A 26279-nucleotide genomic window follows, 5' to 3' on the forward strand; every position below is an offset into this window, starting at 1 on the left:
ATAATCTTTAAAAAAAAAAAAAGAAAGTTAAAAAAAATCGCAAGGACAGAACAGTAGGATTTCTGGATTTGCTTTAAAGAAATCCAGAGGCAGTGGCCGGGGTAGAATCAAACAAGTTTGATCCTCACTTGGTAATTGTTGAACCTGTTTTGTTCAAGTATCCAAGACTGCATGATACTGATCTCATTAATTTTTATATGCTTGCTTTTTTCCATAAAAGGACATTTATAGAGTTTTTTAAAAAGCAGGAGATTTCTTAATGATAATGAAGACAGTAGGTGCATTTATTTATTTTTTTTTTAGATTTTATTTATTTGTTTGAGAGAGAGTGAGTGAGAGAGAGCACACAAGGAGGGAGAGGCAGAGGGAGAGGGAGAAGTGGACTCCCTGCTGAGCAGGGAGCCCTGTGTAGGGCTCCATGCCCAATCGGGGGATCATGACCTGAGCTGAAGGCAGACATTGAACTGGCTGAGCCCCCCAGGCGCCCCGACAGTAGGTGCATTAAAAAAAAAAAAAAAAAAAAAAGGTTCCCTATCTCCAGGCTAGGCAGCTGCTACACTATGTTCCATTCAAACTGGGGAAGAATCGAAACAAACAAACAAACAAACAAACAGAAACGGAGCTTGAGAAAGATTACTCCAGTTTCTGAGGCCAACTCTGGGATATTTTTGGCCCAAAGGGAACACAGGATCCGACAGGCCTGGAGCTCCCCAGAGGCCTAGTTCCTGGGGTTTTTATTAATAGCCGCTGCTAAGCCGCCCTGGAGAGCTGCGGCCGGGGGAGCAGAGCCTGGGCAGGCGAATGAAGCTTCTAGGCTCCGGCTGGAAGTGCTTGCTGCTGGCGGGCGGGGGTGGGCTCTCCAGGTGATCCGGCGACCCGGTGGCCCCCAGGACCGCGGTCCCGCCCTTGTCCCTGCCTCACCCGGCCTGCAGGTGGCACGGAGGCGGCGCGCAGGGAGGGGTGCACAGTCAAGGCGGCAGAGCCCTGGGAAACTACAGCGCGCGGGACTAATCCCAGAGGGGAGCACGGCGAGACTCCAGTGAGGAAGAAAGTGACCTTGGGCCGGGACCTGCGGGCTGATGGCTGGGGTTCCGGGGAAAGGAGGGAAGGGCATCTGAGGTGAGGGTGAGAGTCCAAGGCACAAGCCAGGAAGGCCTCCGTGTTATGATCGCGGAGCGGATGACGCAGGTGCCGGCTGCCGTGCGCTCTGAGCAGGTGGGCCCTGGCCCAGTCCACCTGCTTTCTTGGGCGGTGAAACCTGGAGAGGAGGGGAGGCCTGGGACCGCTGGGGGTGGGGGGTGGGGAACAGACCCAAGCCCGCAGCGGCAGGAAATCTTCAATTTCTAACTTCAAAGAAATGCAAATTAAAATAAGGAGCGTTATCTCCCGCCCTCTCCTTGAAGATGGGCAGAGATGGAAAGAACTGATAGTGACGGTCAGCGCTGACGAACTCCCGGAGACGGCTGCATTCCCACGCCTGGGTGGGAGTAGATGTTAGTTAGTAAGCTTTTCTGAGGGTGGCTCAGCAAGGGACACCAGTATGTCACCCAAATGTCACCGGAGCCTGCTCTCTGACTTGGCTGGTTCGCCTCTAGGGACCTACAGAGAGAAAGCAGAGCTCAGAGGGGCATGGCGACAATCCGGTGCTGCTTTATTTATACCTGCAATGGTGAAAAGGGGGTTTAAGCGTCCAAGAGGAAACCATTTCTGTCTCCACAGGGAATTTTGTGCACGACATAAGCCAAGTGAAAACAAGAGTGTTACAAACAGCACCTATCCTGAGACTTCATTTAAAACAGCCCCAAGAGCATGCACCAATAGTTAACGGTGGCCGTGGCAGTGAGGGGGGCGGGAACAAGAAAGAACTTTCATTTTCTCTTCTAAACCTTTCAGTGGTAGCCACCAAATAATGCAGACCGAAAGATGAAGGCAAGCATGGGTTTTTAATAGCCAGAAGGAGTCACTGACCTTTAGGAGAGCCGGGTCTCTGTTCCTAAAACTGGTGCATTTATGGAGCACCTGCTGTATGCAGGACCACCAGCTAGAGCCTGGGAACATTTCAGACAAATAGAGGGAAGGGGGCGTGAGGTTAGAGGGGAAACACTGCCGGGTCTTCTCTGAGCCCATGTGGCGGGTGCCCCCGGCCTAGACTCCTGGGATCTGCCAGTGAGCAGTGTACACTCCTGGCCCCTCTCCTGAGTTCAGTGTCGTATACAAGGGTCTCTCGGTCATTCTGTCCCCACCTTCAAGCATGTCTTTCCCCAGCAGGTAGAATGCTCCAGGCGCCTGAATAATTAATCTACCAAATCTTATCAAAGCCCTGGAGGGAGGTATTTTTCTCCCAGTTAGATAAGGAGGAAGCCCGGAACCGTCCCTGGAATTCGCAGTGGCGTGTTGGCTCTGCCGGCCACGCGGCCTCGGGATCGCCTCAGCGGTCACTCCGGGGATCGGGTCCGATTTGGGGCGTGGGCTCTGGAGTCAGACCTGGCCCCAAAGTCGGATCCATTTTCTTAGCTTTGTGGTCGTGCGCTAGCGCGCGCTGGGATCAGCTATTTATAGGGGGTGCTTTGAGGATTACAGGTGGCAATGGCTATGAAGGGCTAGCCTGATCCAGACACCGTGCTGAGCGCTTTTATGGGCTTGGCCCACATGAGTTAGCCCATTTTTCAGATGAGAAAACGGAGTCTCCAGGGTGAGGAATCTCGCCCGGGGCCCCGTATTGGCTGGGGGCGGAGGTGGCTTGCTCCTCGGCAGCCTCAGTTTCCTCACCCGACAGGCTCCCCTAGGAGCCGCGGAGGCCCCGCCCGGGTCCCGCCCCCCGCCCGCCCAGCGCCCGGAGTCTCAGCCCCGCCCGCACCGCGGCCCCGCCCGCTCCAGCCAATCGGCGGCGACCGGCGTCGGGTGCACTCCGCCTCGCCCGCGGCCCTCCAGTCCCCGGCTCTCGCGCGCAGCGCTCTCAGTCCGCTGCAGCCTCCGCCGCCGGCGCCGCGCCTCCGCTCGCTGACTTGGTAAGGCTGGGCCCGGGCTGCGCGCGCGGGGAGGGCGGGCGAGCGGGCGCGGGCCTGCGGGCTGCGGCGGGCTCCCGGATGGGGCGGCCGGGGACTGCCAGGGCCCGGACCCAGGCGGGAGCGGGGGCAGCGGGCCGCGCGGCGCGGAGAGGGAACCCCTAGCATACCCACCCCCCCCGGACGGCTGGGTTCGTCAGGAGCCCGAAATGGGAGCGCGGCAGGAACTCCCCACCTTCCGCCGTGGATTGGGTCGGGGGGGTGGGGTGGGTCCTCCCGGGAGCCGATCTGCTCGCGGGCCTCCAGTGCGGGTCTGGTGCGGCAGCGGGACGGATGCTCAGCTCTCCGGACTTGGCAGGATGCGCCAAGTTCGGGACTCCCACTCCCCAGGAGTGGATTGGGTCTGGGGTACGTCCAAGGGTCGGTCGGCCCGCCCTCCGGTACAGTGCAGGAGCTGGAGGGATGCTTGGGTCTCTGGATTTGGCAGGATGCCTTCGGCCTGGGGCCACTAGGGACGCCGGCTCCCTTTTCCTCTCATCCCACCCCTCTCTTAGGAATGGATTGTGGCTGGGGGTCCGTCCGAGGGTCGCTGAGGCTGCAGGGGGGATGCTCGGCCTCCCAGACTTGGCGGGGCGCCACCAACCCCCTTTCGATCCCTCCGCATCCCTTCCCCCTTTGGGGGTGGATGGGGTCTGGGGGGCCGTGCTGGGGTCGCGGACTGGTCCCAAGCGGGAGCTAGAGGGGCTCTCGAGCCTCGGGACTCCGCGGTGCGCCGTCCATCCACTTCCCCGGGGCTGCCCCCGCATTGCAGCCGTCGGGACACGCCCTTGATGCGGGGCTCCCGGCGCGGTCCGAGAGCCCGCCGGGAACGAGGTAGGGGCGCCCGGCCGGGGTCCCCGCTTGCGAGCGCCCCCCCACCTCCGTCCCCTGGTGCGGCGCTGGGTGCGGGGCAGGGGGGGCGCGGACAGTCAGCCCAAGGTCGCGCCGGGCCCCCCGAGCCGCCGCGCGGGGCTGGGGGAGGGGCGTCACGTGACCAGGCCTGGGCTCCCTCTCTGCCCGCGAGCCCGGACGGCGCGGTCAGGGCGCCGGAGCGACCCGGGCTCCCCGGCTTCGACGGACGCAGCCCCTAGCCTCCGCTCCCTCCGCGAGCCTACGGCCGGGCCACTTCCTTTCGTTTTGCTGGGAAAGGCCGTGGGTCAGCGTCTTTGTGATGTAAATTGGTGGCTGGCGTTCGTTCCGCTGCGGGAACGCAGGTGGGGGCCGGCCTTCTTCCTTCCACGCGAGCCGACCCCGAGGAATCGGCCGGGTTCCGTACGGAACAGCCTCGGCACTCCGGACTCAGCACCAGGCTCTCGGTCCCTCTCGTGCTCCCTGTGTTGGAAAAATATTTTAAGGGCAGATTGTTGTGGGAAACTGGTAACTTTGTAAGTTACCGGACAAAATGAAAATCCGTTTAACCTTTTGAGACGTGTATTGTGTTACACCACTTTCGGGCACCGGCGTCCGGTTTCTGGTCATTCCAGATATTCAGGCGCGTTTCTTCTCTTCCGAACCTCCAACCAAGTGACTAAAACATGGCCGAGCTCCCCGGTCTTTTTGTGCCAGCAAGCATCACACCCCCTTCCCGGAGCACTGAAGGTGACTTCGGGGAACCGTGGCGTACGGAGGGGGACGGTAATGCAGATCGTGAGGCGAGGCAGTGCCCGGTTGTAAGCCTTGTGGGGCCATCATGTCTCATACGAGCTGGATGCAGCCCTCAGATCGCGGGTTTTGGGGGGTTGTGCCTCCGCGCGCCTCGGGGCTCCTCTTCGCCCAGAAACGACCGGTTTCCTTCCGGTGATGCACGGTTGGACCTGACCTTGCGCGCTGAACTCCACCTGTTGGAAACCCAGAAAAGGGCCATCTTTGGGCGTGTACACACTTTGGATCAGAGTGGCAGAACTGGCATCACGCACAGGCCGAAATAACCTTTCGAGTTTGTACTGAAAACAAGTGGCCCAACCCAGAGGTCAAGGGAATAAACCTGGCGTCCCTGCTGCTGCCGCCCTTGGCCCGACCCTGGACCCGTGGTAAACTGGCGGTCAAGCCTAGGCCTCCAGGGAGCCCCCGGGGAGGGCCCGCGCTTATGCAACCCCGGCCCCTCGTGCCCATTCATAGAAACACTGTTAATGTTGCCTTGGGCTTCCCTGCGAGTCCCTTCCGGACACGCTTGGGGCGCGCGGGGGCGCGGTGCCGCGGTGCCTCCGTGGGACGGCATCGGGCGCGCTCAGCCCTTCCCTGTCCCCAGGGTTGGCCACGCGGGGCTCGGCCTTCCCACGGAGAGGCGCTGCGTGTCGCCGGGGGAGGAGGCTGGCAGCGCCGGCGATGCGCGCCAGCTCGCTCCGGAAGGTCTCTCCGAGCCGGGCGGGTGGAACAGGATCTGAGCGCCGGGGACGCGCCAGGCCGGGGGCGGGGCTCGCGGTAACCTTTCCCCTACTTTTCGCAGCCGTCACGTGACGCCCGCGGTGGGGGCGGGGCGGGGCGCGCCCGCCGCAGCTGCCGGCGGAGTCCTGGAGGACGCGTTCCAGGCGAGCAGTTAAAGACGCAGCCCGAGCTCCGGGGGCGGTGGGGAGGTGGGAGGCGGAAACGCGCGCGCGCGGCGGCCGGGGGCTGCTTCTGCACTTTGATCCGGCCAGTGTTTCCTTTGTTGGAAAGCGTTCGTCGTTCTGCGTGGCTGGGGCTCCGGGCCGGAGTTGGGCTGCTGGTGGAAGCCTGACTTTGCTTCCGGAGGGACTCGTGCTTTCAGAGGTTCAAAGAAAATCGGCCTGGTCAGGCTGTGTTTCAGAGTCTCGGTCTTCTCCTTTAGCGAGGCCCCTCTTTTCCGAATGGCTCGAGCCTCTCCCGGGCTTCTGCTGCGGAGACTTTGCTGTTTTACAGAGAAGTAATACAAGCCCGGGTCCGAAGTGACGTCAAGGCGCAGAGCTGGCCTCCCCGCCCTGTCCCCCGCTCCCGAAACTACCCCACCGCCCTGACAGCCCTTTTGATGCCTGTAGAAGGACTCTAGGCTGTACAGGGCGGGTTGTTTGTTTGTTTTTTAAAGTCTGTTAATTAACGCAGGTGAGAGTATGTTCTGTTGATTTCTGACACTCTGTTGCCTCTTCTGAACTTTACCTTTTACCCCGTGCAAATACTGGGAGGACTTTGGGTTCCCAGCAGACCCTGGGCCGAAGCCAACTGACCTTTTCGTGTGAAAGTGATTCGGACCCTCAGTTCTCCGGAATGTCCACCTTTACTTTAATGTTGTCTGGGTTGTTTTTCTGTTGAGGAATGTTTTTGGAAGTTAATCATTGAAAGAAATGTTGCTGCTGCAATAGGCCCGGCTCTCCTGGTGTTTGCACGTGGGGGGCTGGGACGTAGGGTGGCCGCTGCTCTCCCTGGGAGAGACGATCCAGTGTTGTCCGACACCAGGTTACTTAGGTAAAAAAGAGGACTCCACACTCCCAGGGTGGGGGTCCACCCACCCGTCCCAGGAACCCGAGTGTCACCCTTGATTCTTTCTGACTGCCCCTAAGTCCCACCTGTTACCTTTGCTTCCCATGTGGCTCTTAAACTCACCTTTGTCCTCATTCCTGTGAGCCAAAGTGGGTATTCAGATTTTATCTAATGGAAGAAGGTGTGAGACCCTTTCTCGGAGGGATTGCTGCAGCGGTGGGGTTCTTTGGGCCGTGCAAGGGAAGCGAGGAACAGAGGAAGGAAGCCTTTGGGTTCTTCTACTCGGGACCCTTGCTCTACGGTGTTACCGTGGCTGGGGGCTTCTTGGCAGAGGCCTGAAAGCTCGCTACTTCCTACATCAAGGGACCAGTGACCCCCTCCCCCCACCAGTGTACTGGCTTCCTCTGGGGTTCAGGGTTCTTGATCTCCAGCACACACACCTCTGTTCTGTTAGGATGCCCTGGTGGGAAATCAGTCCCATGAGGACCGGGGATGTCCAGTTTCTGAGGAGTCAAGCTAGGGGTTAATTCCTTTAATATAGAAGTTCCTCCCACCTGCTCCCACTGACCCACTAAAAAGCAACACATGCTTATATTAAAAGCAAACACAGAATTGTCTTTAAGAAATTGTCTTAGGCTAGAACCCAAACTCTACTTTTTATGAAAGACTTCCTCATTTATGAGATAATGCATCCGTCTCTAATTTTTCTAAATGTCAGCTCCTCTACTGCCCTTAAAAAGATTTAACATGAAGAGTTTTGGTTTCTTTCTGCTTTTTCAAAAGTGCCCTGTTGCATCATGGGAGGTACAATAAGGTATCCTGGAGATGAACCAGGAGCACTGCTACAAGCCGAATGCCAAAGTTAGATGCTCCGGGACGTATCAGATCCGGAGGGCGTGGGGGGAACCAGGAGAGTGAGCGGGTGCGGGGGCGGGGTGTTTGGTGGAAAGGAGGAGGCAGATCCCCACGGAAACCCACGTTCCTGGAGCATGGGACCGCCTTTGGGAAGGTACAGTGTGTTCCTGCCTTAAAGGCCTCATGTGGTGTTGGGCCCATCACTTTGTGAGGGCAGACATTCTGCATGCTTTATGTGTCAGGAAACAGTCTTACAATAAGGTGAGGACATTTGCTCAAGGTCTCTCTCTCTCATACACACACAGGCCTGAGTAAGTGGCAGAGCTGGAATTCAAATCTAGATCTGCGTTCTCCCAAGCATGTGCTCCATCCCTCTAACAGGCTTCCTCCCCAGACCCCGGTGCAGGCCAAGCCCTCACCACCCCCCCACCCCACCCTGGCCCTCGAGCCGGCTGGATGTGACATTGAATCAGCCATGTGTGTTTCTCGGTTTTCAGTTCCTCATCTGTCCAGTGGTGCCTCTGAACCCTGTCATTCTGTCTCACAGGAGGGAAGATCCGGTAAGAGAGGCTTCAAGCGTGCAAAATGGGCGTGGGTTCTAGCAAATAATACCGTGGCCCCAGGCAGGTTTTATGGATCCGACTGAGCCGGGCAGTCCCTGGACTGGACCTGGGGCTTGACAAGTTCAGCTGCACTTCTGGGTGCAGAGGTGAAGGGCACACATGGGACATCCACCCTGCCCCTGGTTTTAGGAACATTTGTGGGAATGATGTCCTGGTGTGAGTTGCGGTTCAGGGGTCTCTCCTGGCCATGGGACGACGGCCACCGGTGTGGCTGGAGGCAGGTGTTTCTGGGTATGTACCTGGAGAAAAATATCTGAACATGTAGTGCAGGTAATGGGCCTGCCAAGACGTCCTGTGTGTTCTTTATAAAAATGTACCCTTGGCGGGGCTCCTGGGTGGCTCGGTCGGTTGAGCATCTACCTTTGTCTCAGGTCCTGATCTCAGGGTCCTAGGATCGAACCACATCGGGGCTCCACGGGGAGTCTGCTTTTCCTTTTCCTCTGCCCCCCCATCTGTGTTTTCTCTCTCTCTCTCTCAAATAAATAAAATGTTTTTAAAAAATGTGACCTCCAGTGACATTTCATGAATGCTATGTTCTGGCTCAGCTCCTGTTCCTCGGTATTTATCTGATCAGCCCTGATTTACTGAAGTGGGGCAATAGCATGTGAAAATTTGAACTTGCTGGGGGTGCCTGGGCGGCTCAGAGGGTTAAGCCTCTGCTTTTGGCTCAGGTCATGATCCCAGGGTCTTGGGATCGAGTCCCGCATCGGGCTCTCTGCTCTGCGGGGAGCCTGCTTCCTCCTCTCTCTCTGCCTGCCTCTCTGCCTACTTGTGATCTCTGCCTAACAAATTAAAAAAAAAAAAAAGAAAGAAAATTTGAACTTGCTGTATTTTTATAGTAGCTCAGTGGGCAGAAGCTGCGTTTTACCTGGAGCTGTAAAACGGAGTATAATGAATCAGAATTCCCTCTAGAACCTGCCTCGACTCAGCATATTTGCCCCATAAACGTGGATGGTGTGTTATGATAGAGTTCACTGTAATACATGAACTGTATGCCCAGTTAATTAATGCCAATATTGAATGCTCTGTCACAAATTTAAGAGACAGCATTTCACAGGCACCTGGTGGCTCAGTCATTAAGCGTTTGCCTTTACCTCAGGTCATGATCCCAGGGACCTGGGATCGAGCCCCTGTATCGGGCTCCCTGCTCAGCGGGAAGCCTGCTTCTCCCTCTCCCACTCCCCCTGCTTGTGTTCTCTCTCAAATAAATAAGCAAAATCTTAAAAATAGAGAGAGAGACAGCATTTCCTTAACGACCGTTCCTGTACCTTTCTTGTACATGCCTTCCCAGAGACGTCAAGTGAGTTTTGAGTCTCACATTCTTGGTTCTAAGATGCATCCGTCGGGTTAGGGAAATGACGTGTATCTGTATAGCACTTACTGAGAAAACACAAGAGCACAGTTACGGAGAATCCCGTGTGGACATGGCTCAGGGCATGTATGTGCCCGCATATAGGTGGAGAGGGCCTCTTTTTGTGTATCTTTCCGTTAGTGCTAATTTGTGCCTGTACCTAACTTCTCACCCTGTGAACACGGTAGCAGGAATGCTGAATACCGAAGGAGCAAGAAGGAACCTGAGCAAGGTCATGAGCCCTGCTCCACATGCAGGTCTGGGGAGACCCCTGGGCTCTGCGATAAGCTTCTAGAACCTTCCAGATATTTCCCTTGAAGTGCCGTGGGGAACGACACTGAGGTTGGCCTGGGTGCCACCTCGGTAGCCCTACTTGGCAGGAACGTTAACCATCCTGGAGGCAGAAGCAGCTTTGTACAGCTGAGCAGAACCCTCCCAGGCTCCGGTTGCTGGACTGCGGAAGACTAGGGCGCCGAGGACAACGGCTCTGTCCTCCAGGAAGGTCCAGGCTGCAGGCTCCGCCCGCGGTGTCTCCTCCCGAGAGTTTTTCCGGGGGCGGTGGCCTCAGTGTCCTCCCGCCCCAGCTTCCTCCCTGCTTGAGGATCCAGGCTCTGCTCCTGGAGACCCTGCCTGGTGTTGATGCTGTGCTAAGCCGTTGCTTCCTGTGGGGAACCTTTCCTCAGAGCAGTCCCAGCGCCAGCTGCCGACTGCTAAAGGAGATGGGCCGCTCTTCCCCGGATTCTGGTAGCAGGCAGGGCCTGCTCCCGTGTGCGAGTAAATTGTGCAATTCTCGTGGCGAGGCTGGTGCCTGTGAATAATTTTAGCATTGGCACCCGTCGTGTTTGTAGTTACTGTAGTTTTATTGCTGACTGCAATCACATCGTGTCGGTTACAAGAGAGTGACCTAATTTTGTGTTTGTGTAGCTTTCGGACTCTTGCGTGGAATTTTTATCGGAGTCCCTACCATTGAACTCGGCGGGTTGAGCACATGGGGTTTGGAGCTGGACGCGGGTCCGATCCCCAGCTCGGTGGCTTGCCGGCTGTGACCTTGGGCGGGTGTCTTGACACCCTCACGCTGGTCCGCTCCTTGGTAAACAAGTGCGCATTTCCTGGCTTCTAGTGGGAGTGACATGGGTCACTTGGGTGAGATGCCTGTCACCTTGTCCAGCCTGTGCCAAACAGTTTGGTAGGAGGAATATATTTTTACCTTCATTGTTGAAAGCACAGAACACCACCTGTGTGCCGTTATCTGTCCATCCGCCTACCTACCTTCCTCTCTGCTTATCTGTTAGTTTTAAGGCTGGGTTGAAAGACCTGGGACGGCCTGTAATTACATATTTCGGTTGTGTGTCACATGCGGGTTTTATTGTTTGTTTATTATGGGGGTGAGTTTCCCCAGGCCTGTTCTAGAAGCTGGCTAAGCATCATGCCGACCTTTCACCCCATTCCTTAGCCGGCTGCCTGTTGCAGGATCCGAGGGGTGGGGGTGGCGCTGGGCCAGTCTTCTCCTGGAGGGGCAGGGGACCCGGCTCAGGGATGGCTGGTGTTACGACTGGCGGGCCGCTGACCTTGTCCGCAAAGAGTTATGGTGAAAAGGAGTTGTTTGAGGAGGAGGATGGAAGGACAAAGCAGGCTTCTCTGGAAAACAGACCAATTTATTGGCCAAAGATTCAGTGAGTGGCATTGGTCAGAGTTCTCAAAATTCATCTTACTGAAATGGAACAAGGTGGTGTAATGTCGCCCCTTCCAGATCGTTCACACGGCATTTGGTGTTGGAGACTGACTGTCCGTGCTCCTCACTGGATTCAGGGTGGAAGAAGGCGTTGTGTCCTGGAAACGCCCCCCACTTCCGTTGGGAGATTAAATGAAAATGGATTGAAAGTCATCTGCCAGCCAGGGCCGGGAGAATCGCCCGATGAAGCTGGTGGAAATCTGCTCTCTGGGCACATGGGCTCCAACGGGAGGGGAGTTTGAAGCTAGGTGTGAAGCCGGGGGATGGGAATGGAAAAAGAGCAGAAGGCATCCCTGCCCTGGGTTGGAGTTAGCAGGCCCCTTGGTCATGGTCAGGGCGGGGGAGGGGGTGGGGTGTGGGGCTGGCCCAAAGAGGGGGAATGGGCTTGGGAAGCCGTAGGAACAGCCACGTAATAGACCAGCCGTGTGAATTCATGAAGCTTGCGATAAATAGGTCGTTGCTCTGAACCAGAGCGCCTTGTGCTGGATCTTGGTGTCTGTCCGAGAGAGGATTAGGGTAAGGTGCTTAAACCTTCTGGGGACCTTAGGGAACCTCTCCCCTGTAGTGGCCTTCGTGACTCCTAGAGTCGCAAGATCACAGGTCGCTGTGCTCAACCCGGGGGTGGGTCGCCCAGGGGTGTTGCCGGCAAGGAGGTCTGTGGAAGCTCCCTTCGGCTGGGACTCCAGGTGGGCATGCAGCACCTGACGCGGCCCGAGGGGATGTCTGAAAGGCCCCTGAAAATCAGCAGGTCCACAGCCTGCCAGACCATGCAGACGGGTTTTCTGTCTTCTTCCCCGCATCCTGGCTGCTGGCGGTTGCTGCCTCAACCGGCCACTTCCAGTTTACCCCTCAGCGTGACTGGCAGGTGCAGAGTAAGCGCGTGGCCTTCCATCCAGAACAGTCCCCCAGCGGCCTTCCCGCGTCCCAGCAGCCAGCCTGCGCTCCCGGAACGTGCTTCTGCCGGCAGTCTGTTCCCTCCCACTCAGATTTCTTGTCCGAAAGCCTCTGGTGCATCGATAGTTGCTCCTCGGTGATGATTCGAGGGAAGAAATGAGTGACCGAAAGGGGGGTTAAGCTCCCCTTGCAAATGTTTTCTTTGCCACCTCTGCCTCCCCCTTGTCTTCTCTGCTTCTCTTACCCACGTTCTCTTCAGCCGTCTGAGAACTCGGGGCGCAGGTGGCTCCCAGTGGGCATGCCGTGTAGACTTGGTCCCCGGAGAAGCCGCTTCTGTCCGCTCAGGTAGCTGGGGGCTCTGCAGGGGTGGGGTGGTGCGGGGACAACGTACCTTTCCGGATGACCGGGTTCTGCTGCTCACACCCAGCACGGGGGAGAGGCGTGGAGCGAGGACATTCCAGCCTGTGTGTGTCCGGGCCTGGCAGCTGGTGGTGGTGTCACAGCAGGGGAAGCCGCGTGGGTGTGAAGCACGATGGGATTCATCTGTGGTCCATTCGCTTTGGTGTCATTGGAGACGCGCGTGAAACGCAAAGCCGTGTGTGCCGGTGGAGGTCTGGCGGGGGGCTGACTCCTGGGTGCAGAGGGGCTGGAAGAGGAGCCGGTGACTCCTGCTCGGAATCCTGAGAATCCCGGCGTGGGGGGCGTGGCCGGAGCCGAGAAACTATGAGACTCTACGTGTCGGGTCACCTTATCCAGGAGGAAGAGGACAGGGAGGGAGGTCAGTGCCCGGAGACTAACAGTTCAGCTGTGCCCCGCAGGTGGGACATGGCCGAGCCCCCTGACAGCCCCAGGAGGCCGGGAGGGGGTGCTGCCTGCTCGCCAGGGTCCCCCCAGGGCGCTGCTGTGCCGTGGCCTTCGCTGTGTCCTGGAAGGTTGAAAGGTTACAGAGAAGAGGCCGTCCCGGGTAAGAGGCCTGCATCCAGACGCAGGCCCGGCCTGCCAGCTGGCCCAGGGCCCTTCCTCTCCCTCCTCAGGGCGCTGGGTTTCCCACCTGCGCTGGCAGAATGACAGGACAGCGAGGTCTGGCCCGGGACTCCACCCGGGAACGGAGAGCTGGAGACCAGGCAGCGTCCAGGCCACGTGGCCTGTCCACAGCTGCTGTTCTGTACTTAGCTGTGTGCGCAACCGTCTAAGGATTTAGAACTTGTAGGACAGAAAACAGCCCTGCTCTCTAGTACAGTAAGGTTCCCTGGGGCTCTTTTGAGGTCCTCCTCATTCCTGGTTGTCTGGCATGAATGAATGGCTTCCCTCCCTCCCCCCACGCAGGTGGCTTCTCTCCTCCCCCAGCCTTTGCGAGGTCAGCCTGTGGGCAGACGGTCACTGTGTCTTCATCAGTTCCTCTGGCTGGCCTTTTGGGGAGACTCAGAGGTGGGGGAGGTGGCCCAGGCGGCAGGCTTCACCCACACCCACCTGGGTGAAAGGGGAGGGCGTGCCCCGCATCCGGGGCTGAGGGCGCCCGTGCCGCCAGGGTGCGGTAGGTCAGGGGTGCTGTGATCTGACAGAGAGGCTCTGCGGTTGCTTCTCTGGGTGTCGTTGGGCGGGTCGGGTAGACGCTCCTGTGTTGCGGATGCTGGGGAATGCAAGGGCAGGCTAGTGCGTAGGCAGCGGCCCTGGAAACGGACCCTCCCCTGATTTCCCTTGGTCTCCGGGCGTGGAGCCTGGGGCCTCCCCTTGCTCTGTGGGGGCTGGCTTGTGGCTTGTGGGGCTCGCCGGGGGCAGATATGCCCAGAAAGGCAGCCACTGCCGAGCCCTGGAAGGGTCTGGAAGCTTTGGAAGTGAGTCTCCAAGTGTCGGACGGAGCACTGAGCTACAGCGGACAGCTGTTTTATTTTGTTCAACATATTTTAAGAAATGATTATGAGGGGGCACCTGGGTGGCTCAGTGGGTTAAGCCTCTGCCTTCGGCTCAGGTCATGATCTCAGGGTCCTGGGATCGAGCCCCGCATCGGGCTCTCTGCTCAGCAGGGAGCCTGCTTCCCCCGCCGTTCTCTGCCTGCCTCTCTGCCTGCTTGTGATCTCTCTGTCAAATGAATAAACAAAAATGTTAAAAAGAAATGATTATGAGAGGATCACAAACCTACAGAGAAAAAGAGACCAGCATAACACACAACCCCCCCCCCCCATATGGCCACTGCCCCACTTCACCAGTTCCCACGCGTGGCCAGTCCGTCCCTCCGTCCCTGCACACCCAGGGGTTTGGAAGCAGACCCTGCACGCGACGAAGGATGAAATTGTGTTGATACGTATTTCGGTGTGCATCGCTAAAAGATGGCGGCTCTTTTATTAAACATTTTATTTACTTATTTGAGAGAGACTGAGTGAGCAGACAGAGCGAGTGAGTGAGAGAGAGCACAAGCAGGGGGCGGGCAGAGAGAGAGGGAGAAGCAGACTCCCGCTGAGCAGGGAGCCCAACACGGGGCTCGATCCCAGGACCCTGGGGTCATGACCTGAGCTGAAGACAAGATGCCCAACCGACTGAGCCACCCAGCTGTCCCTTTATGTGCAGGTCTTTTAACAAATAGCCACCATATCCTACACCCCCTAAAAATATTTAACGTCTTCCTCGGATGTCGCGAGCTGACGGTGGCTGGGAGCAGTGAGTCCTCACTGGGTGGGACACCAGCGGCCCCGCCCACCTGCATTATATATTTGAGGAGAGAAGGTTTAGGTGAGTTACTGTTGAATAGACAATACTTCAGTTTCAGGAGGCGGCTTTCTTTTTTAGTAACAGCTCTTATGGTGATGCGACTTACGGGCCATCCGACGCCCGGCTGAAGTGCACGCGTGCATGGCCGTGAGTCTGTTCCCAGACGGGCACCCAGCACCGTGGTCGGGTTTCTTTCGAACATTTTCATCACCCCAGGAAGAAGCCATCCCTCCCCTCAGCCATCTGCCCCTCGCGGTGCCCGCCCCTTCGCCCCGTGGGTCCCAGCCCCCCTGTTCTGGACACTCCGCGTACATGGACGTGTGCAGCAGGTGGCCTGTCCGTACTAGAAGGTTCTCGAGGCTCTAGTCGCCTGTGACATGCTTCGTTCCTTAGTTACAGTCAAAGCACACTCTGTTGCTCTGTCCGGTGGATCGATAAGTTTTATCGGCTGCTCGTCAGGGGAAGGACGTTTGGGCTGTCTCTGTGTTTTGGCTACTGTGCGTCATGGCATCTCACGGACCTCCGAGTGCGGGATTTTGAGCGGACACGTGTTGGGCAGCCGGGAGTGGAAGCGCGGGGCTGTGTGCTAACAGAACCTTTTGAGAAACTGCCAGACTGGTCTCCAGCGCGGCCAGCCCATCGCACATCCCCACCCATGGTGCGTGGGGGTTCCGGGTTCTCCGCGGCCTCTCCAGCACCTGTTACCCTCGGTCTCGTGGGTTCTGGCCGTCCTGGTGGGCGGGTGGTGGCATTTGGCCTTGGTTTTGATTTGCATTTCTCCAACGGCTACAGGAGGGGGCATCATAAGCATAGATTGTTTCTTTCTTTCTTTTTTTTTTTTTTTTAAGTAGGCTCCATGCCCAGCACGGAGCCTGGCGTGGGGCGTGAAGGCGTGACCCTGAGATTAAGACCCCAGCTGAGATCAAGAGTCAGATGCTTAACCGGCTGAGCCATCCAGTTTCCCCTGTAACCGTTAAACGTGGGCTGTGGATGCTGGGAAAGGGGGTGGGATTTTCCCTCTGCTAGATTAGCAGGGGGAGTTTTTCAAACCTTTGTTGGCCAGTTCACGAATGACCGCCATGGCTCTAAGCGGGGGCTGGCGCAGGGCAGCGGCTTGCCTACCGCAGAACTAGAGGAAGATTTTCCATTCAGGACTCTTATCTTTGGTTTTTACTGTGAACCAATCCAAATGAGCAAATCCTTAGTAAAGTCAGGGTTCTGACAAGGCCACTGACTCCCGGAAGGAGCTACACATCCCCCTGCCTGCCCGCGGTCCCCAGCAGAGCGCAGATCCGCCAGCGAGCACCGGACCCATGCTTTCGGATCAAATCGCTACAGACGCTCTGTTTAAGTTCTCTCTACTGCCGTTAATAATCCCTTGTGTCCATATAAAGCCCTTGAAAGATCTTACAGATCACCGAAAGGGTGGCCAGTCTGTAACTTCGCTCTGCTTCCCGCTCGGCAGAATCATCCCTGTGATGCCCAGCTCCCGCGGCACGTGGAGAGGGGTCCAGGGTGGACCTTGAGGCTCTGGCAGGATCCTCGAGCCACTTGGGTAGCTTTTTGAGGAAAGGATTCAGAGCTGTTGGGGTGCCCCCTTCCACATCCTGAACTATCTGCAGGAGGCATTTGCTTGGAGGTCTTGCTGCTTTCAGGCTCCGGATCCGTTTCCGCGACGCTGGCTGGGCTACAGCGGCGGGCCCCGTGTCTGCTGAGTCACACCTGGGTCACCGGGGACACGCTGCGGGTCCCGTTCAGCTGAGGTTTTATTCCCAGCGGATTGCAGTTTGGCTGACTTGCTCCTTCCCCTCGTAATGACCAAAGTGGATTCACACTGCCCGGGGCTGCCCACCCCAGCCTCTCCTTCTGCCCCCAACGACGTCATATGTGGTGGGTCCACACGCCACTTCTCCCCTCCCACCCCCCACCTGTCCTCCCCACACAGGGACTCTTCTGTGTCGGGGAGGGGCGCCCCTGAGCGGACGGTTCAAGCCAGAAGCCCCAGGGTGACGCTGAAGCCTGTCTGGGGTGGCTTGTCCTCCCCGTCCCCACTCATGCCACTCTGGGTCACCGTCTCCTGGAGGACTGGCGGCCTCTGCTTCTTACTGTCTTGCTTCCCTGCCCTGCCACCAGCCATGCTGCCGCCAGAGAGCTCTTCTCTTCTTAAAGATTTATCTATTTGAGAGAGAGAGAGGGAATGAGCACGGGCAGGAGGGGCAGAGGGAAAGGGAGAGAGAGAATCCAAGCAGCCTCCCCACTGAGCACGGAGCCCGGTGTGGAGCCTGATCTCACAACCCCGCCATCAAGAGTGGGACGCTTCACCGACGGGGCCACCCAGGTGCCCCCAGAGTGGTCTTCATGAGTGCAGAAACAGTAACTTAAAGCCCTTGGACGTTTCTCCTTTACCTTTGCTGTAAAACCCAGCAGCCTCCCCTGGCTGCCTCTGAGCCTTCCTTCCAACACAGCTGCCTGCCCTTGACCTGCCCTTGACCTCTACTAGAGTCCTGTTCTACCTCTGGGCCGGACAGTTTAGGAAGAGACGGCTCGGTCCCACGGCTCCAAAAGGTGGCAGAGGGGCCGGCTTCGCGGGAGGGAGGCCATGAGGTGCTCGGGAGTTCCCAAGGAGGAAGACGGGAGCCAGGAGGAGGGGAGCGGGGATAGACCCGGCTCTGAAGCTGTTGAAAGGAAACGCGTTTCTAGTCATTGGGGCGGGACAGGTAGCCCAAGCGGGCCTGCTTGCAGGGGGTAAATGCCCCCTAGTTAAGGTTCCACCCCTTGGGTTGTTGACTCAAGTCAGTCACAGCCTCCGAGGAGGAAGAGGAGGAGGAAGGAGACTTGGCTCCGTCTGTAGGCGCCCATGAACACCTATTCCTGAAGATTCCGTGTGTCTCCTTTCCATGGGGTCTTGTGGCGCCTGAGATGGTTTCCAGAGAGCCCCACATGCACCCCAGAGTCCAGTGCTCCTGCCTGGAGATAAGGGGTTCAGGGCCATCGAGGACTCATCTGGGGACCCTCCAGGTTTCTTCTGTGCCAGCCTCCAGGCGGCTGGTGGGTGGGGATAAGATTGGCAGGCGGTGAAATGGCCACCGACTTCCAGCGTCAGCTTGGTGTGGCCGGGGCTGCTGGCCTGGAGGGATGGTTCGGTAGGATGGCTGGGGCTGGGGATAGGGGTTTGCGTGGACCTGGGGCCTGGAGCCCTGTGGTGGTGGTGGGGGTTCCACTCCTGGACTCTGCTGGCCACCCCCAGCCTCCCAGCAGAGGCGACAGTGGGCTGTGCAGTGCTGGATGGAAGGGGGAGGGGGCGGCGGGGCCTGTTGTACCGGAACTGGGTCTGTGAGTGGAACATTAAGTTTGGGAAACGGCTGGGAAAGACTTCATGCGGAATGAACCCCAGGTCCGGGTGAGGGGTTTTCTAATGTCTGGTGATATGCCGGCCCCGTCACACTCTCTCCCTCTCCTCCTCCTCCCAGGACGTTGCCGAAGATGGCAGAAGCCCACCAAGCCGTGGCCTTCCAGTTCACGGTCACCCCGGACGGGATTGACCTGCGGCTGAGCCATGAAGCCCTCAAGCAGATCTATCTGTCCGGACTGCATTCCTGGAAGAAGAAGTTCATCAGGTTCAAGGTGGGCCAGCCCTTGTCTCAGTCTGTGCGGGGCTCACGGGGGCAGGCGCTGGCGCGGCGGGCGTGTTTCTGAGAGCCGGTCCGCGGTCGATACTCCCACGGCACTTAGGACACACTTCCGCTTACATACCCGCGGCCCGAGTTCTGGAAGAAGTGCTGTAAGGCGGGCTGGGGACGCCAGCACGCTCTGGGGGTGAGTGGGGCTCAGAGAGGGCGAGTGACCTGCTCAGAGAAGCAGAGGAAGGACTAGAACCCACGTCTCTGAGTCCAGAACTCTTGAGGCCTTCCAGAAAGAGGACGGTCTCCCAGCCGGGCGCAGGCGGGGACCTTATCTAACAGGTGCCTTGCTGATAGCACTGCTGGATGGCGAAATCCCGGCGTCCATCCAAGCAGAGGCAACTTCCCCTGTTCTCAGTTCTGTTTCCCTGAAAGACTGGAAAGGTATTCACGGTTTTTAATCAGGCACGAGTCTCGTTTTTTCACTTGTTCATCCTTGAATTGACTTCGAAAATCGCAGAAGGAGGAAAAGGTGTGTTCGGAAGGAATTCAGGTGGAGAGAGAGTTCAGCGTTACCTGCCCGGGGAATGAGGAAAACTGCAAACTGCATTTGTTTGCAGTTTCCTCGTGGCTGTGAGGAGGAGCCAGAATAGGTGGGAACAGTGAGTCAGAGAAGGGGGACGGCCCGGGCAACCAGCCAGGCTGGACAGGCGCTGCCCGCACAGCAGGTGGCCCCCACGGCGGCCCCGGAGGTGGAGGAGTCGCCACCTACAGGAGGAAGCCCGCATTGCCACCTGACCTTGCCCAGAGCAAATCCTTTTTACCCTCCGATCCCGGAAAAGGGAGACTTGGGTGTAGAGCTGTGGCATCAGTCCCTGTAAGCCACTGGAAATGCTCGTTTAAAGATGTTGTTGTGGGGTGCCTGGGTGGCTCAGTGGGTTAAGCCTCTGTCTTGGGCTCAGGTCATGATCCCAGGGTCCTGGGATCGAGCCATGCATTGGGCTCTCTGCTCAGCAGGGAACCTGCTTCCCTTCCTCTCTCTGCCTGCCTCTCTGCCTACTTGTGATCTCTGTCTGTCGAATAAATAAATAAAATCTTTTAAAAAGATTTTTTTTTTTTTAAATCTACACTCTTAGCAACTTTCCTTTAAAAAGAAAAAAATCCGTTGGTGGGCTGAGGGGGCAAGACCAGTAGGCTGGAAGAGAGAAGATAAACGGTTCACAGCCACGCCTGACCGCGTGGTTACAGAGCACGGCTTGGCTCGTAGCTTAGAGCGGCTGCAGGGGGAGGCTGGGGTGAGCGGGAGACCTTTTATCTGGGCCCTTCCTGCCTCCACTTTAATGTAACGTCACATAGTAGGTGTATGTGTCTATCAGAGAACACCAGGACAACCCCTACTTTTTAGAAGATGTCTTTCTTACACTTCTAGACAATAGGAAATCCAGGGGAATGACATGTGAGGGTGCACGTAGCTCCTAAAAGAATTCAGATAAGCTTTGAGAGTTTTTAAGTCCATTGTCTTGATCAAATTGATCACTTGTTAAGATGGCTTTAGTAAGATATATTTTGGGGGGCGCCTGAGTGGCTCAGCCGATTAAGCGACTGCCTTTGGCTCAGATCATGGTCCTGGAGTCCTAGGATCGAGTCCCTCATTGGGTTCCCTGCTCAGCATCCTTGCTTCTGATCCTCTGACCCTCCCCCTTCTCATGCTCTCTCTCTCTCAAATAAATAAAAATATTTTTTAAGAAAGGAGTTTTTTTTAATTAGAAGTTTTAAAACACAGAAATAAAGAGAATAAGGAGCCACAAGGCTCACCTGGGTTCCAGAATTTTGTTTCCTATCCGCCTTCTGCTCTTGCCACTTTGTGGTTTTTAGGGTTGGGAAGTAGGGGGGTTTGGCTGAGGGATCGTACAGCAAATTCTTTTTTTTTTTTTTTTTTTTTTTTTTTTTAAGATTTTAAGGCAGAGAGAGAGGGGGAAGCAGGCTCCCCGCTGAGCAGAGAGCCCAATGAGATGCGGGGCTCAATCCCAGGACCCTGACATCATGACCTGAGCTGAAGGCAGAAGCTTAACCCACTGAGGCATCCAAGCACCCCCATACAGCAAATTCTTAATGTGGAGAGAGGTCTCCTGAAAATACTTGGGGGTTGAGAAGCCTCTTAATTCAGGAGTGGCAGGAGGGGTAGTTTTGGGGCTGGGGGTCTTGGGGCATCCCAAGTGTAGCAGACTGGGGAGAGGATTTCATGGTTGGCTTAGTGACATCCGTAACTCAAAGGTGTCATGAATTAGTCTGAGTGGAGCTCAGGAATCAATGTTAAACTCATGCCTCGGGTGATTCAAAGGTCCTGGGGTCACTCTCAGGGTATCTGCTTCAGGGAGGGATTTGGCTCAGAAGGAGAAGAAGAGAAGGGACTGGAGGCTATGGGGAAGACTTTCTACAGTGATCACTTAGCCACCATGAGCTACAAAGGCCTCCCACCCACTGCCATCATCCCACTGCCCCCCTCGCCAGGGCCCGAGGACTTAGTGGGTGGGACAGTACTCATGGTCCATGTTCTCTTTCTAGAATGGCATCATCACTGGTGTGTACCCAGCGAGCCCCTCCAGTTGGCTTATTGTGGTGGTGGGTGTGATGTCAACCATGTATGCCAAGATCGACCCCTCGCTGGGGATAATTGCAAAAATCAATCGGACCCTGGACACGACGTAAGTACTCTTTTCAAATCTTCAATTGTCTAGGAAGTTAGTGATTTTTGGTGCTGATATTTTTATGTCTTTTCAAATATAAGGACCGTTACTGTGCTGATTCCATTTAAAGCTTGCTTGGCTGTTCTCCTGTAGGCTTTCTTCTGTGTATAAGGCCCTCAGGGAGTTTGGGGTCCCTCTTGGCCCTTTCTCCGAAGATAGCCTTGGTCCTGGGTTGCTCCGGGACGTCGTGTCAGGGCCCAAGGTTGTGGTCAGTGCACTTTGCCTGGCTGGGGAGTCCTCAAAAGGAATTTCTGCTCTAGGAGCTGGTCCTGGACATGGCCAGCTCTTTGCACTGGTGTCTGTGACCCTGAGAACTGACTGCTCTGGGGGGACCTCAGCCCCTTAGCTCCCTGTCACGGTAGCTCAGAACCCCAGTGGGAACCCCCACGCTCCTGAGTATTTCCCGTCCAGCTGAGCTGCTTGTGGCCTCCACACTGCCTTGAGAGCACTGGCTTGTGCCTTTAGAAGTGTCCACAAGTCCTCGAATAAAAATTCCATCATTGCAGGGGAAGCGTGTCTGGGCTGGACCCCTGCCAGATTCCCTGCTCTGCCTGGAGGTCAGGGAGGCCGAGGCAGGGACCCCGACAATCCCTGACACTCCGGGGAAACTGCTCCTCCTGTCCTTGTGACCCTCGCAGATAGCTGGGCGGCCGTGCGTTGGGTCGTGGTGTTTCTGCGTGCTTTTCAGACTCTGGTGCGTCTAACACAGTTTTAATTTACTCTCCACTGTGGGCTCTTAGCCCTGGATTATGCTTAGAAGTATTGGCTATTTAAAGCCCTTTATAATCTGGGTCTTTATACGATTTGTTTCTTTGTCCCTCTAAACCAACTGCGGTGAACTGGGCCATGCCTGGCCCAAATTTAGAAAGACCAGGTTAGGGGTCAGCGTCTTCCCAGGCTCGAGGGTCATTCTGGAACCGTCTCTCCGGAGAGCACCTTCCGACTATCCCAGGTGGCTGTTTTCACAAATGCAGACGTACTTGGCTGGGTTTGCTCTGCGTCTGTCCAGGCTCTGCAGCCTCAGAAGGAACGTGTTCTTTAAAAGAAAGCTTTTTTTTTTTTTTTTTGCTAATGCTGTTCATTGACGTGCCTGTGTGTCTATTACAAAAAAAGTCACAACACGAGATTTGACAAGTAAGTTCTGGAGCAAAAGTATTTTACTTTGAAGACCATTTGTTTCAGTGTTACTTAACTATCGGAAGGTATTAACTTGGTGGTTTGTAAATATGGGAGGTATCTCTAGGTTATGTCTGTTGGTCATTTTCATAATTTGAAGCACACCAAAATAATTTTTAAAAATGAGCCATAATTGACATACCACGTTATATTAGTTTTAGGCGTATAACATAATGATCTGGTAGATACACGGAGCTCACACTGATTACCACAAATAATTAAGTGATGTCACCACATGTAGGTGCAGATTTGTTTTTCTTGCAATAAGAACTTTTAGGATCTCCTCTCCTAGCAGTTTTAAAAATACACTATGGTATTACTAACTATAGTTACCATGATCCCTAAACCTTTTTTTTTTTTTTTTTTGGTCTTTTAATGGGAAGTTTATACCCTTTTTATTCCTCAAGATTTTATGTTTTCAGTAATCTCCACACCCACCATGGGGCTCGAACTCACAGCCCTGAGATCAAGTGTCATGCACCCTCCAAACGGAGCCAGCTGGGCGGGCCTGGAAGTTTGTGCCTTTGGACCACCTGCTCCCCGTTTTGCCCATCCCCCGCCTTCTGGATCTAGGAATTTAGATTTTTGTTTCAGATTTAACATATAAGTGAGATCCTACGGGATCTGTCTGTCTCTGTCGGACTTACTTCACTTGGCGTAATGCCCTCGAGGTCCACGGTTGTCCCAAATTCAGGATTTCCTTCCTTTTTACGGCTGAATAACTTCCATCCCATGTACATGGCGCACTTTTGTCCATGCGCCCGTCAGTGAGCACGTAGGTGGTTTTCATGTCTCGGCTGTTGTGGACGTTGCCAGATGGACTTGGGGATGCGGGTGTGTTTTCAAGAGACTGATTTCCTGGGGCACCTGGGTGGCTCAGTGGGTTAAAGCCTCTGCCTTCGGCTGGGGTCATGATCTCAGGGTCCTGGGATGGAGCCCCGCATCGGGCTCTCTGCTCAGCGGGGAGCCTGCTTCCCCCGACTCCTGCCTGCCTCTCTGCCTACTTGTGATCTCTCTCTGTCAAATAAATAAACAAATAAATCTTTCAAAAAAAGAGAGAGAGGGAGAGACTGATTTCCGATAAATACTCGAAAGTAGAGTTGCTGGATCATAGGGCAGTTCTGTTTTTAGGTTTTTTGAGGAAGCTCTATCTTGTTCTCCACGGTGGCTGCCCCAATGGTGCCCGAAGGTTCCCTATTTTCTGTGTCCTTGCCAACGTTTGGTGTTTAACTCCCTTTTATTTTATAACTAGCTTGTGGTTTCCAAAACAACTGGAATGAAAAACAAGACCACAGAGCTTTTGTACGGTCCCATCTTTCCCATACAGTGTGTCTCTTTCCTTAGCAAGTGAGGAATTGTCTCTCTTGAAGTTTATTACTTACATGACCGTTTTATGGTTGGTGTCCGACTCTCGATTTCAGCTCAGGTTGTGATCTCGGGGTCCTGGGATCGAGCCCCAAATGGGGCTCTGCGTTGAGCTGGGGGGTCTGCTTGAGATTCTCTCTCTCCCTCTCCCCCAACCCCTGCTCATGCTCTCTCTCTCAATAAATCAATAAAATCTTTAAAAAAAATAAATGGTCATTTTGTAGCATCAGTTTCTTTCCTGCCTGGATCCAAACCAGGCTCTTTTGGGAAGTAGCCACACCAGTTTCCCCAAGTGACCTGAGTGTCTGTGAGTCCTGGCCATATCCGAAGTGATGCTGGAGGAAGGAGGGGGCAGGAAGGGAACGGCCCAGAAGTGCGGTGGGCGCCCAGCTAAGGCGGTTTGCCGGTGGACCCGGGCCGTGGGTTTCACTGTGGACAGCCCACCACCTCACACGTCCCCTGTCCCCGTCCCCAGACCCTGGAAGCAGTTGCGCGTTTCCCCCCCGAGGGCGCAGGAGGCTTGGTTTGTCCCGAGGACAGGAGAGCGGTGCCTGAGCCTTTGAGAGCCGGGTTGGCGCTCAGGGGATGTGGCATCCTGTCTCGGACTCGGGGTCCACGGTCCGCCTCGTGTGGAGGGAAGGCCGCTCCGGCTGGCGGCATGTGGTGTCCCCACTAATGTGTGCTCAGCTCGTGTCGTCTCCCCAGCAGCTGCATGTCCAGCCAGACGAAGAGCGTGGTCAGCGGCCTCCTCTTCGGCACGGGCCTGTGGGTGACCCTCATCGTCACCATGCGCTACTCCCTCAAGGTGCTGCTGTCCTACCACGGCTGGATGTTTGCCCAGCATGGCAAGATGAGCCGGGCTACCAAGATCTGGATGGTAAGGGGCCCCCGCTGCGCTCGTGGCACCCAGCCACTGTGGATGGTTTCTGAGCACTTTCTTGGGGTACGCCTGGTACGCGCCAGGCTGCCCAGCTGGTAGCGGCGTGCACAGCTGGTTGGGCCTGGAGGTCAGTACGCACATGTGGAACCACGGCCGTTATCGGCGCTGCACACTTAGCTCCCCCCGCTCCCCCCGAGCTCCCTCGTGTCCCACCCTGCCTTTCCTTTGCGGTGAGAGCTTGTAAGTCAGATGTGCCATCTCAGCGGAGGCTTAAGTGTGCCAAGGCAGCCCCGTGCCCCCAACAGCCGCCACCCCCTCACCACCGTATTCGCCCTTCTGGGTCTGGCGCGCCTCACTCAGCACCGGCTCTTATGCGGGTGGCTTTTACTTTGAAGGGAGGATCCTCGGGGACGTTTCTCCCCTCCCACACGGGGTTGGTTGACCTGAGAGCTGCAGGGGGTTGAGTCACCATGACTGCAGGCCAAGAAGTGTTTTCCTTCCACGGCGCTGGGGAGTTTTGAACGCGGCATGTGGGAGCCTGCTGGGTTTGCCGTCCAGGTTCTCCATCGAAGGAGGGTGGTGCCCGCCCGTGCCGCCGCTTTTCTGACTAGCTCCAAGGTGGGGCTTCCGTGGTGTCCCTCGCCGTTCTGCGGGCTCGCCTCCGCCACAGCCTCAGGGTCCCTTGGTTGCCGCGTGCGTGGAGGCTTGTCCCACTGTCCCCCGGTGACCACTCCTCCTCCGAGCTAACCACCACTCCTGGGGGCTGCTCATGAGAGGCACCCGCACGCCTGGGGCCCACATGCACCCGTGGGCTTCGCTCACCCCAGCAGACTCCCCGCGCTCGCCTGGGTGTCAGATGGCTGGTTTCCAGAGAAGCAGAATCAGCCCCCAGGGGAGTCTGGAGGGGCGCCCACCCTCTACGGAAGGTGCTAACACGTTCCCCCGGAGGGCGTATTCCTGGCTGAGTCCCCGCCGCCCCCTACGAGCCCGGGGAATTTCTCGGAGGTCTGGTCAGCAAGAGATGACCCGTGGTTAGCACCAAGTTCCCATCCTTCGGGATGAAAGCAAGGGCCGAGAGTAGGCACATGTGTGCTGTCCCCTAGACGGGACGGGCCACACGGCTGCTGCTCCTGGGGTTGGCTTGAGGTGCAGCCTCCCAGCTCGGCCCCTGCACTGCCCCCTGGCCAGGGCTTAGATCCGGTCCTCAAACCCGGAGCCTCGCAGAGGTGCGGGGGGATCTTGGCCCGCGTGCGGGAGCGCAGTCAGCCGGCAACCTCCGGGGGCCCACCCTGGCCGGGCATCTCGAAGCCTCCGCCAGCCTTGGGGTGGTTTTGGGTGGGGTCACCTGGTTGTTGGCAAAAGCCTGTGAGGTATGGGGTGGACAACGGACCGGAGAGGGAGATGCGAAGCACGGATAATCAGGAAAGGGTCAGCAGGTTGAGAACGGGCTCTACGTCTTCAACATGGTCTCTCATTTTCAAACGTGCTTTTTTTTAAGAGTATGGTCAAGATCTTTTCGGGCCGAAAACCCATGTTGTACAGCTTCCAGACGTCGCTGCCACGCCTGCCGGTCCCAACCGTCAAGGACACCGTGAGCAGGGTAGGTGTGGCTTCGAGCTCCCTGGGACGCCCCCTCCGAGCCACCGGGCATCCGGGGTTTTAGGGTTGCTGACCCGATGGCAGCCGGTTGTCGGTTGACCATGTTAGGTCTCAGCAGTGGACTCGTCTGGCTTTTGTCAGAGATCTCTTCCTTTCTGACGTATCAGCACACGTGAGCTGTTTTTTATTTTTAAAAAAGCATCACATTTGATAGTTTTGCACAATTTTTTTACACAGCTTCATTGTAATATAATT

The 26279-nt window shown here is 56.4% G+C and overlaps 1 protein-coding gene across 4 annotated transcripts in view; it reads left to right on the forward strand.

Moving 5' to 3' along the window:
• Nucleotides 1-2933: 2933 nt before the first annotated feature.
• The window catches only part of LOC111149387 (carnitine palmitoyltransferase 1A), a 49697-nt gene continuing 26351 nt past the window's right edge, over nt 2934-26279 (forward strand). For 2 of the 4 annotated variants that reach the window (XM_022506406.1, XM_022506408.1), the window contains exons 1-5: nt 2934-3008; nt 18108-18261; nt 20823-20962; nt 24251-24422; nt 25924-26025. In XM_022506406.1, coding sequence (XP_022362114.1) covers nt 18121-18261; nt 20823-20962; nt 24251-24422; nt 25924-26025 — 555 coding nt within the window. In that variant the 5' untranslated portion in view covers nt 2934-3008; nt 18108-18120. Of the gene's footprint in view, nt 3009-7871; nt 7892-18107; nt 18262-20822; nt 20963-24250; nt 24423-25923; nt 26026-26279 lie in introns of those variants that run through there. The other 2 variants (XM_022506409.1, XM_022506407.1) reach the window with 2 other exon arrangements.

The sequence above is a fragment of the Enhydra lutris genome, unplaced genomic scaffold, assembly GCF_002288905.1.
Source record: "Enhydra lutris kenyoni isolate GAN:26980312 unplaced genomic scaffold, ASM228890v2 scaffoldscaffold22, whole genome shotgun sequence".
Taxonomy (NCBI): Eukaryota; Metazoa; Chordata; class Mammalia; order Carnivora; family Mustelidae; genus Enhydra; species Enhydra lutris.